The following is a 13,174-nucleotide window of genomic DNA, read 5'->3' on the forward strand; positions in this document are numbered from 1 at the left end:
GTTCTAAATCACACTACAGCAGTACACAATTACAGGACATGCTACAGAGATTACTAAACTACAACCTTCCCAGAAGTGTATTTCTAGGTGGGTGACATCAGCAGCCTTGCCAAAGTTGAGTATATGAGAAACTTATAACCTAGTAATCTCCGTAGTGCATCCTGTAACTGCGTACTGCTGTAGTGCGATGAAGCAGTTAGGTAGGTGTTCTAACCCAGACTTGCCAACTGTTCTCTACTCAGTCAAAGACAGACAGAGACACATGGACACACAGATTCACACACACTTGCCAAGTCTGGCGTTGGAACATCTACCTAACTACATTATCACACTACAGCAGTATGCAGTTACAGGACACTCTACGGAGATTACTGGGCTACACCCTTTCCAGAGGCGTATATCTGGGTGAGTGACATCAGCAGCCTTGCCATTGTTGAGTATATGTATTGTACATAGTGTGGGTAGCCTAAAAAGCATTGCTCTCTACTCAGTCAGACACACATTCACAGTTGGCAAGTCTGGGTTAGAACACCTACCTAACTACTTCATCACACTACAGCAGTACACAGTTACAGGACGCGCTACAGCAAATACTGGGTTTTGATTTTCCCAGAGGTGTATTTCCAGGTGAGTGACATCAGCAGACTTGCCAAAGCTGAGTATATAATTTGTACGGAGTGTGAGTAACCTAAAAAATATTGCTCTCTACTCAGTCAGACACACAAACACAGTTGCTAGGTCTGGGGTTAGAACACTTACCTAAGTGCTTTATCACACTACAGCAGTACACAGTTACAGGACGCAATACAGAGATTACTGGTCTATGACTTTTCCAGAGGTGTATTTCTAGGTGTCTGATATCAGCAGCCTTGCCAAAGTTGTATGGAGTGTGAGTAGCCTAAAAAGCATTTCTCTCTACACAGTCAGACACACACAGAAACACACACTCACACAATTGCCAAGTCTGGGGTTAGAACTACTACCTAACTAGTTTATCACTACAGAAGTATGCAGATGTTCTTCATTCCACATTGCTGCAGTCCTAACTATTGGGTAGTCCGCTGTCCAGTCGGCCCGAATACCAAAGTATCGTCACTAGACTGACGACAGTACATCAGGGTACTCATGCGCATGACCCACGCCATACCTTCAGTCTTTTTAGCCGCATGGTCCGATGCAGAAGCAGTTTGCGTGCAGGTTGGCGTTCTGAAAGTTTCTGAAGTCAGAGTTTCAGACCGAATCAAAGTTGGCTAAAGTACCGTTGGGAATATTTTGGTTTTTTCTTGCCTCAGTATTTAACGGATGTCAGAAAAAGTGAATAACTGTATTTCTTGTGGGAAACAGATACCTCATAGGGATTACCATACTTTGTGTATACCTTGTTTGGGGCCTGAGCGACATTGTTGGATGCCGCTCTTGTGCTAGATTTAACAAACGCACTATTAAGAGAAGGTTAGACTGTGCCAGGTTAGTGTTTGGGAAGCGTTGTAATTATAAAATGCCGTCGGATGCTCCGGAAAAGCGCAAGGACAAAGCAGCGAAGCCTAGAGTGGAAGAACCGACAATCCCGGACGTCGGTTCTTTAGAAGGCTCAGTGGAGCCGGAGGTTCTGCCAGGAGTTTCTTTGGAGTCTCAGGGAGAAACTTTACTGTTACAGGATGTGTCCTCTCAGGAAGTAGGCCAGGCTGAAGGGGCTTCTCAGGTGGCTGTTCTTCCCTCTCTTCCTAAGGTGGTTAGGGCCTTCTGTTGCCAAGGCTTCTTTAAGAGGCAGGCCTACTTTAGCTTCAGTGGGGGTTTCTCCGAGTGTTTCAGGGTCTTTGCCTAAGAAGCATATGCTAAAAATGGTGGAGGATTTGATTACAATGATTAGAGGTTCTGTGCCCCCTCCTGATAAGAGGCCTAGGGTGGAACCTGAGTTTGAGAGTTTTGAGCAATGTTCGGAGGCTTCTGAGTCTTCGGCTGAAGACTTGCAGGAGTTTCCTCCTTATTCTGATTCTGATGTGGATGATTCTACTCCTTCAGCTTCTCCTCCTGAGGATTTTTCATTTTCAGAGACTCTGCATTCCATGAGGGAGCATTTTAAATGGGAAGGTCAAGATTTCTCTGATTCCAGAAAAAGGCTTAGGGAATTCTTGTTTTTACCCCAGCATAGGCCTTTAGCTATACCTCCTGTTTTGAATGTGGTGGAAGATGTTTTTGCAGAGGCTTCCCTGAATCCTGATTCTCTGCCTCCTGCCCCAGTTAAACCGGATAGGTACTATAGGGTGCCTGAAGCTCATAAGTCTGTTTAAGAGTCCTAGGGCAGACCCGAAACTGTCTCTCAGGGGCCTAAAGGTGTGAAGGCCTCTGTTGTTAAAAATCCTGTTCCTCCTGATAAAGAGGCAAGGGCTTTGGATAGATGGGGAAAGAAAGTGTACACTTCTTCCACTTTAGCCATGAGGGCATTGAATTGTCAGTTTCATATGTTAAAATATCAGAATTATCTCCTTTCACAATTGAAGTCTAAGGTGGATGCTCTGGCTGAAGGTATTGAGTGTAAAGAGTTGCAGGATTTAGTTCATGTTTCTGAACAAGTGGGAAAGCATTCCTTGCAGTGTGGTTTTGATGCTGTGCAGGCCTCCTCGAGGGTGGCTGCCACTGGTTCTGTTCTTCAGAGGCACGCCTGGTTGAGAGATCAGAACTTAGCTGAGCATGTTAAGACAAGGATTTTGGATGCTCCTTTACAGTCTGATGTGTTGTTTGGTTCGCCTGTGGAAGCAGTTTTAAAGAAAATGGAGGACAAGGCTAAGTCTATGCAAACTGTTAAGGATTTTTGCAGGTGCAGCCTCCAGTTTAGTAGAAATTGGCCTACTAAGGGGTGGACTTATCCTGCTTATGATTCCCAGTCTAGGGTAGGTCTAGACGTGGTAGGGCAGAGCTCAAGGTTCTTTTAGGCCTAGGACAGGAGTTCACCTGCTCAGACTTCTGGTGAGGGCAGGGGTCAGTCCTTTCGTAAGCAGACCCAATGACCTGCCTTTTCAGCTGCCAGTACATTCCGCCTGGCAGCACCTCTAGGAGGAAGGCTGTCTCTTTTCAAAGAAAATTGGGATTTAATTACTCAAGACAGATGGGTTCTGGATATCATTCACCACGGTTACAGGTTTTATTTCCATACCTTGCCTCCTTTCAAAGGCATGCCAGACATTCCTCCTCTACAAAGAACAGAGGCTCACAAGCAAATTTCTCTGTTGCTCCAAATAGGGGCCATTCAGTCCCTGTGCCAGAAAGGGGCCTAGGATTTTATTCTCGCCTGTTCCTAGTACCAAAGAAGGGGAACACGTGGACCAATTTTGGATTTATCTATCCTCAACACTTATCTGGACATTCCCAAGTTCAAAATGTTGACGTTACAACAGCTTTTACCTCTGCTGGGCAAAGATCACTGGATGGTAACTTTAGATCTCAAGGAAGCTTACCTTCATGTGCCTATAAGACTAAGTTGCAGGAAGTATCTGCGTTTTCGAGCTGGAAATTTTCATTATCAGTTCTCTGCATTGCCCTTTGGCTTATCTACTGCGCCCAGAGTATTCACAAAGGTTCTGGCTCCAGTGATAGCTTACTTCAGGCTAAAAAGGAAATAAAATCTATCCTTACTTGGGCCACTGCCTGATCTCTGCTCAAGAAAGAGGGAAGACTTCTGGAATATGTCATAGCAGTGCTAAGATGCCTAGGGTATTCTGTGAACGAAATAAAGTCCAGTCTAGTACCCTCTCAAGACATGTGCTTTCTGGGTGTGAGACTGAATACAGCAGCCCAGATGGCCATTTTAACCCCGGACAAACAAAAGAATCTTTCCAGTTACTTCCATCAACTATCTCTTCAGTCCGGGCTGACTGCAAGGACAGTCCTTCAAGCCTTAGGGTTCATGGCATCTTGTATTCTGGTGCTTCCCAATGCCAAACTGCATATGAGGAAGCTACAGTGGTATCTCAAAAATCTATGGACACAGCACTGCCAGGATTTGGACACTGTCATTCAAATAATACCTTGCATTCAAAAGGAATTTTTGTGGTGGGCTCAGGAATGTCACCTAAACAAGGGACTCTCTGTGACCCGCCAGAGGCAAGTCAGATTCTAACGACAGATGCCTCAGACATTGCTTGGGGAGCTCATCTAAATGGAAAGTGGATACAAGACAAGTGGCCTGCCAGACTACAGCATCTACATATCAACATGAAAGAGATGTTAGCAGTCCAGTTTGCATTAATGGCTTTCAAGGAGTTACTTCTTCCAGGGCAGGTGTTGATTCTAACAGACAACACAACTGTCATGTGGTACATCAACAAACAAGGGGAACACATTCTTACCCATTGTGCAGGCAAGCAATGATTTAATGGGAGACGGTGCTCAGCTTGAAACTAACTCTTCAGGCAAGGTTTCTGCCGGGCCCACGGAACTCCTTAGCAGATGGGTTAAGCAGACAAATCATGGATCCCCACAGTGGAAACTGGATCTTCATGTATTTCAAAATTGACAGTGTCATGGGGAACTCCAGACATAGATCTGTTCGCTTCTCCACTAAACCACCAGCTGCCAAAGTTTTGCGAAGGGATTTCATCACACAGCTTGGAAAGTGGATGCTCTTTCTTTCAGTTGGAAAAATCTTCATGTGTATGCTTTTCCACCTCTGCCTCTTCTCCCAAAGGTGCTTCTAAAGGTCAGACAAGACAAGCCAAGGATGATTTTAATAGCTCCAGATTGGCCTCGGCAGCACTGGTACCCATTACTGAGGAGTCTGGTAAAGAAGCCTCCATGGCCTTTACCCTTGATTCCACACCTGTTGTCTCAGAGGGACAGTCATCTGCTCAATGTCAAGCTTCACTCTCTTCATCTAACGGCCTGGCATATTCTGTTTTGAAAGATAGCAGGTCTCAACTTCCTCAACAAGTTTTAAATGTGATTATGGAAGCCAGAAGACCTAGTACAAGGAAAGTGTACGCAGATAAATGGAAGAGATTTTTATTTTGGACTGCAGCAAAGAATTTGGAGATTTCTGAGCCTAATTTGAGTGTGGCTCTTCAATATCTTACTGAGTTATTGGACAAAGGTTTGTCTTTCTCTTCCATTAAGATTCATGCTGCAGCAATTTCAGCTCACTATGATTGTGACCCACCATTGTTTTCACATCCTTTGTTCAAGCAATTTCTTAGAGGGGAAAGAATATAAGACCCCCACGTAGAGCTCCTACTCCTGCTTGGGATCTCAATTTTGTGTTGGAGAAACTTACTCTACAACCTTTTGAGCCTGCGGCTACTGCTGAACTGAAATACTTGTCATGGAAGACTGCTTTTTTGTTGGCCATTACTTCTGCAAGAAGGGTTTCTGAGTTACAGGCCCTTATGGCGGTTGAGCCTTTTGATTTTTCATAAGGATAGGGTATCATTACGTACTAATCCTTCCTTTATGCCTAAGGTGGTTTCCAGTGTGGCTTTAAACCAGACTATTCATTTGCCTACTTTCTATGCAGATCCCCAAAATAAAGGGGAAAAGATTTTGCACACTTTAGATGTACACAGGCAATTGCATTATTATTTAAGCAGGACTAAGGATTTTAGGCAGTCTCAGCAGTTGTTTGTTTCTTTTGCTTTGAGTTCGCAGGGCAAGCCTGTGTCAAAACAAACTATTTCTAGGTGGATTGGGTTTTGCATTGCATTTTGTTATTCCCATCATGGCAAGGAGATTCCAGCTGGGATTAGGCCTCATTCCACTAGGGCTACTGCCACTTCAATAGCATTTCTAAGGGGGGTGGCTACTAAGGATATTTTGGAGGCAGCTACTTGGAGTTCAGTGCATACTTTCTCTAAGCATTACCACCTTCCTCTCTACTCTAAGTCTAGGGCTGGTTTTGCCACAGCTATTTTGCAAGGCATGTTATCAGCTCCTGCTTCCTTATGATTTGCCAGCCTCCCTTACCTCTGCTTTGGGATTCTACCAATAGTTAGGACTGCAGCAATGTGGAATGAAGAACATAGTACAGTTTTGTACCTACCATAAATGTAGATGTTCGAGGATCCACATTGCTGCAGTCCACCCTCCTCCTTCCCCTCTGTGTTTGGGGTGGTTGTGTAGGTGAGATTTTATTCTGGTACTTTTGTATATATTGTATATATTTTTGGTGCAGGTATGTTTGGAGTTTTTGGTTTTGGCCTTGTCATTTTAGGGTCTTCTGACATCTGGGGCAAGAAAAGACTGAAGATATGACGTCGGTCATGCGCATTAGTACCCTGACGTACTGACGTCAGTCTAATGCGCCCGTGACGGCCAGTCAGATACTTTGGTATTTGGGCCGACTGGACAGCGGACTACCCAATAGTTAGGACTGCAGCAATGTGGATCCTCGAACATCTACATTTATGGTAGGTACAAAACTGTACTTTATGGGACACGCCATGGAGATTACAGAGCTACAGCTCTCCCAAAGGTGTATTTACATTAGATGACCTCAGCAAGCTTGTCATAATACTGCTATGGGGAGGGCAGTGTGTGCATGGGCCATAACCCATTCATGTAGGGGTTGACATGTCACATGCAGGCACATACGGGGTCATATGTCACAGGTATGTGTATACAGCTACTAGATGACTACTTTCTTGTACAGCATGTTGCACAGCTGGCACGTGCACCACATAGTCTGTCATGCTGACAGATACTGGTGGCTAGTATCTGCAGTGAGTGACATCTGCACCTCATGTGTTTGGGGCCCTTTGTCTGTGTGCTGGGTGGGACAGGCCTGGATGGCTCCTTGTCATGGTCACCTTCTTCCACACATCTATGTCTGTCTACCTTTGGCTTATTATAGTGTGTTGGCCTTACATATGTGTCTGTATTCCTATCCACTGTGTGTGAAATGCAGGAGTGGTGCATACTGACATGTGTCTGCACTAAGAACTGCGACTGCCAGATATGTCTGGTCCACTGGTGTTTGCAGACATGACCTTCATGTGTTTAAGTGTGTGAGCATGCTCAGTATGGCTAATGGGTTAAGTCCAGGTAGTTTGTACTGTGGTGCTGACCTTTGTGTTGTACATTGACAGGTAGCATGCTGTGTCTGCAGGGTATCCATCGGTCATTTGACATTGACTGTTGCTACATTTCTGCATAGCGGGAGGAGGAACACCTAACTGTTTCTACATTTCTACACAGGAATTGGGGGGGCACACCTGACTGTTACTATAAGTGTACGTAGGATGGGGGGCACACCTGACACTTGTACACATTTGCTAGGACTGTACTGGTATGTCAGGTACTCCATTTCAGTTTGTAGTCTTACCTGTCGTGCTGGCTACAGGCATATCAGTGTACTACAGATCTTAGCTTTAATTACCTACATATTAGTTTCTGACTTCCTAGCCTTCACAACTTACATCCAACTGGCTGGGCTGCTGTAGTCTGTCTGTGTAGGCCTGGGGGAGGGGTTACCCATAGGGCTCATTCAGAGACCATAGTACAGCATTTGTTTGTGTTTGTCTACACCTGTCCTGCTGGTTGAGACTGTTGTTGGGTATGTGAACCTTTCTGACTGGCATGTGTGGGTTTTATGGACACACATGTAGCTCAGCCCATTTCCTGCAGTGAGTTTTGTCACACTTTGTAGTACTGGCTACTATGGTGACTCCAGTATGTGTTACAGATGTCATGGTGCCACTATGGGCCTCTACTGTCTACTGCCATAAAATTTGGCCACTCCATTCCCTTCCATGCTCGCATCCATACCATAGCTACAGGTAACAACACATTCTACTCCATTTGGTAATTGGTAGGTTGATTGACTTACCTTGAGGGTGTGCCAGACTTGAGGATGGTGCTGGAGGACTGCCTATGTCGGATGCACATAGTACACTCCCTATACATGGTTGAGCATAGGTAGTGTCATGTTTCACATCCCTTTTACTGTCTGTGTGAGTCAGAGAGTGGTGGCATTCCCTGGGTCTCTACTGTGTTAGTGCATATGCTATGTGTTGCCTCTTTGCCAAGGACAGGGCATACTGGGCATGCCTCCTTCTGCCTACTGGGGCAGGTTCAGGTTGTTCCTCCTCTGAGTCACTCTGTGTCTGTACAAGCCTTGGCATTGGTGGGTGGCTGTGTGACCCTGCCCCATACTGTTCCTTCTGCAGCTGTTTCCACAGGATCATATTGTGTAGCATAGCACATACCATAACAATTTGTGTACATGTAGCTGGTGAATACTGCAAGGCTCCACCGGACATCAGAACCATGACCTGAGCATCCCAAACACATGCTCTATTATATGTCTGGCCTGTGCGTGTGCCTCATTATGGCATTGTTGTTCAGGTGTGTGTGGATTTCTGATGGGTGTCATCAGCCACGGCTCCAGTGGGTACCCAGCATCCCCCACTAGGTGACCATAGGGAATGCCACATTGGCAAATCTGTGGTACAGCTGCGTCAGATGCCATATGTGTGAATCTTCAGAGCTTCCAGGGGCATCAGCACACACATTCATTATAATGGCCTGGGCATCACATATGACCTGGCAGTTGATGGAGGGGATGCCTTTGCAGTTGATATAGGCCCTACCCTGCTCACCAGGTGGTGCTTTGATACATATGTGCCCACTACCCCAGGGTATTCTGCTATTTGCTGGAAGAGACACATATTGCTGGTCAACACCTCACGTGTGTTGAGGAAATATATGTTCTCACTGGCATGCACTGACATGGCATCCAGGAACTGATGGAATACTCTGGATGCTGATGCCTGTGAGATCCCCATGATATCCCCAGTTATGCTTTGGGAGGTACCTGTGGCTAGTATACATAGGCCTACACATACCTTGGTATCCACTGGGATGGGTTCCCCTTAGCCAGTTTGGTGTGTCAGGTGTGGCTGGCACAGCTCAATAATTTGCTGTAGGAGGTCTTTGTCCACTCTATAGCACTCCACTATCTCCAGCTCATGTAGCCCCTGGTAGGTAACCCTGGGTCTGTACACTCTTCTCCGTCTCCTCGTTGTGGGTTGTTCGGCAGCATTCACATCCTCACCACCCTCAGCCTCTTGCACATGTTGTTCTATGTAGCCTGCTGCAGCCCTTCTCATTTTGTCAGTTTGTTTGTTAAAATTTCCATGCTTGTATATACCAGTGATGTAGAGTGTGGAAAAACCAGAGGGGAAGGTGTTTGCTTAGTTTATAGTAGTGTTCTGGGCTGGGCTGGTCTGCTGTATGTGTAATTGGCTGATTCTGATACATTTCACCTGGCAGCTAAGCTAGTTCTCCTTGATTACCTTCCTACTGCTGTTTTCCCTTCCCATTGCCTCCCTGTTAATGCCAGTGTGCATGCCACACAAATGGAGTGCTCAAATGTGCACAGATCTGCTATTTCCTGGTTTAACTTCTTTTTTTTTCTTCCTGTAAAACCCGGTGCACGGCACACAGACCTGCTTACACTTTGCAAAGAGTACTAGGCAGGTTTGGACACACCCCTAGCTTAGCTGTGCTAAGCTAGGAGCAATCCCGAGCCACAGGGCTCCAATCCACTTACAGTATGTCTGACATACCCCCATGATGTCACCTATATCCTCTTCTTGCACCCAGCTATTTATACTCTTACACTCTTGGGACCTGCCTCACACCCCTGGGGAAATCTGGGATTCACTATCCTTCCCCTCGTTTGCATAGGATTGCCTGCTAATGCATAGTTATATGTCCCACATTGAGCCTCCCCCCTTAGCAACCATTACACAATGGCCAGGTTGTCTTATGCCTGCCATTGACTTGCATGCCAGAATACCGCTTTTAGTTAGAATGCTTATTTTAGGTGTATTTTATTATTTCCTCCCCCCGATCCCGTTTGCGAGCTGCTGCCCTATGCTTAAACAGTCGAGATTTGCGAAAAAAAAATAAGTTTTTTATTTTTTTATTTTTTAAACAGTTTGCAATGCCAATGGCCTTCTACTTGGCCATTGGCAAGCTTCCTCAATAATATGCAGCCTTTATTTGGAGCTGTCATAGCTCCGTTTTGTAGTTTGCAGAAATGTACTCGGTTACTAACCGAGTGCATTTCTGCAGACTTCACTCATCCTGCACTGACAACTGCCGGCTTTCTGGATCACAAATTACCCTAATTTGCATGTTTTTCACCTGCAAATGAGGGTAATTTGCATACAGGAACTCGGTCCGTGCAGGATTAATCTAAGAACTAACGTGCATGTTCCAGGAGCTCATTCCTGGATCGCACATCAGCCATATTGAGGAAAGTAGTTCTTAGACTAATCCTGCACACTCTACAGGGCTTCTTAAATCCGGGGGCATATCTGGTCATCTGTCTCTGTTTCCCATACTCACCAACACTTGAAGATGACAGGATTTTAGCACCTATGTGTTACCATACACACAGAAATAGTTTTGGTCAGATATCCTGGAAGTCATAAAACCATAAAACACTTCCCTTCTTCCTACAGGAGCTACCAACTATTCTCTAGCACAGACATTGCCTATCTGCCTCCATTCAAAACTGTGGGATAATATCTGTATAGCTTAACCCATAAAGTAATTTAATTTCAGATATATTTTAAAGTTTGCTGTAGCTGGATTGTGATTAACCTCTGCTCTGTCAGTATCCTCTGTTGAAACATACATTTAATTCTGTTACAAAATTGCATGTACATTTCTCTTCTTTCCAGAAAGGCACACTGTTGATACATTTTAATAGAAGCAACCCTCACAAATACATTTTCAGCACAAATATCTGAACAAATCAGTTTGATATACAAATTACATATAATTATTTACAAAATTCCAGCTAGCTGTGCGGGCACATGTCACACATCCACTGCCCTATTTCTCCTGACATGGCTGGCAGTACCTCCTATCATCACTGGTAGTTATAGATCAGACTAGGAGCCTTGAGAGAGCAAATCAGGTTGAAAATAAGAGGATAAAGGCTACATTGTCCAAAGAGATATGTAAATCATCTTTACCTTATATAAACAACAAAGCTCAACACTGATAGGACACCACTGTGAGCAAATCAGAGGCGTATCTATTGAGCAGTTTAACTCGCATGATAATAATGGGGTACAACTAGAACCTACCTAAACAATTAATTAAAGAGCCTATCCATTTTTACAGTATCAATCAATCAAGGCTTTCCTTTCAGAAAATGCTAGAAACATGCTAGCCAATAGAAGCCTCATGTATGGAATCCAGCAGACATGGTGCCTAATAAAAATATAAGCTTACTAGAATCACTGCGAAACAGGTACATGGATCACAACATATCCCAGAATCTATGGACATTGCCTTAGCATGACCCCAATTCCAGCATCTTGGGGAAAGGTACTGAAAACCAAAGGTGATGGTCTGGAAATATCTTCCATAGAGAGATAAAATGAGAAGTGGTCCAAGTAGCTTGTATTACTATGTGGATGTCGTCTACTATTAGAATCACATAAAACACACCTGAAAATTGTATGTCAGTTAAGGAATATCATAATGGCTGTGCTGTTCAGAATTTCTACAGAACACAGACCACAAAGCAATGACCAGCATTCAGAGCTCAGTGTGGACAGCCTTTTCTTTACCTTCCAGTTTTGGGGTTTCACTCACTGACAGGGCATGTCAGATTATTAAACTCCTTAACCCTACTGCCTTTGGGAGGAAGGCAGAGGAAGGATGGACAGGACACCTTAATCAGTGTGTAATCATTGCTTAGTACTGCATGTAGATGCAGAGTGTATATCTTGGAACAAAAATAAAGTAACGGGTAGAATAGTAAGCTACATAGGTTCTTAATGTCATGTATACCATGTGCTGCAGAACGCTGGCTCCTGAATTTGTTAACTTATGCCACTTATCCTACTAATGCAGAAAAGGATTGGATTATCCACTCTAAAGGTGCAATGTAAAGTGCAATAACTAGCAAAGATAAAACTCCCGTGAGAGAGAACAATGTATTCTGCATTCTCCTTCCATGCACTTGTGGGTTTTAAACCCCAATAGACAATATTTATTAGCACCAGATAAAGGGCTGATGCCTTCTGACAGCCTGAGTTGGATCTAGTGTAAAATCCTCGTACAATAAAAGGATTCTTTCTTTTTTCTAGCACATCATTCTTTCATTGCACAGTTTGGTTTTGTGTTCTTGTTACTGCTTTATTGCTTGTCTGGCTAAAACGTGGGTATTTATGTATTCCTAACCTGCTTGCAATAATATAACTAATATCATACTGCAGTATTTTCATTATCACTCTTAATCCTAATTATCGTCATAACTTCTATTTCTAGAGGCTTTATTTCTGTCATGAAATACATTTTCTTCACAATTATTTCATAGATAGTGTGGGAGGGCTTTTATGCAACAGTTCCAAAAATTGTTAAAGCGTAATATGTTTCATTATTGAATGGATTTTATTAAAGAAAACAGCTTGCTGTTTAGATTTGACTTTGTTAATAAATATTATGCACTCTTTCATTTTGTTTCATTATCATTCTACAGATTTTCTTTTTTATCTTAGTTTCAACTTAAGGTCATACCGTTGGGTTCAAGGCATGAGGTTTGCTATCAATGAGATTAACCGGAGCCTAACTTTACTACCAAATGTCACACTAGGATTCATGATTTATGATACCTGCCTTGACATCGCCAGGACACTTCATGGTACCCTGTGGATGATAAGTGGTCAACATATACCCATTCCAAACTACCGATGTCAGCATCATTCCTCGCTGGCTGCAATTATTGGAGATTCACAATCTTCCTGCTCTATTCCAATGGCACATCTCCTGGGGTTGTACTTCCAGCCACAGGTAAAGCAGATAAGCTAATGTCTTTTCTCCTAAATATCTTTAACAGAATTTAATGTTTACTTCTTCATACTGTTTCAGTTAGAAACTTAAATCATATAAGGGAGTTTTAGACACAATTTAAATGTTTGTAATGTGTGTAATGTTGAAAAAATATCACCTAAATGAATTGTTGAGTAATTTTTTTGCAGTTGAATAATGCAACATATAAAATGAAGCACTAAGGCAGATATGGCCCCCATTACTTCTCATCTCTCAGCCCCAATGGGGTAAGGAATGGGCTTTTCTGTCTTTAGTTGGTGCTCACCTAAGAAAGTTCAAATGGCTGACTACTTATTTTTTAAGTAGTCTATTCTTAATGATTTGACCAAAT

General features: G+C 43.7%; 1 protein-coding gene across 1 annotated transcript in view; it reads left to right on the forward strand.

Moving 5' to 3' along the window:
* LOC122806088 (extracellular calcium-sensing receptor-like) overlaps positions 1 to 13,174 on the forward strand; it is a 450,647-nt gene that overhangs the window by 3,958 nt on the left and 433,515 nt on the right. The window contains exon 2 of the mRNA XM_044076326.1: positions 12,494 to 12,804. Within this exon, the coding sequence (XP_043932261.1) occupies positions 12,494 to 12,804 (311 nt within the window). The remainder of the gene's footprint in view (positions 1 to 12,493; positions 12,805 to 13,174) is intronic.

This window comes from Protopterus annectens, chromosome 7.part0 (assembly GCF_019279795.1).
Source record: "Protopterus annectens isolate FY-2018-M chromosome 7.part0, PAN1.0, whole genome shotgun sequence".
NCBI classification, from domain to species: Eukaryota; Metazoa; Chordata; order Ceratodontiformes; family Protopteridae; genus Protopterus; species Protopterus annectens.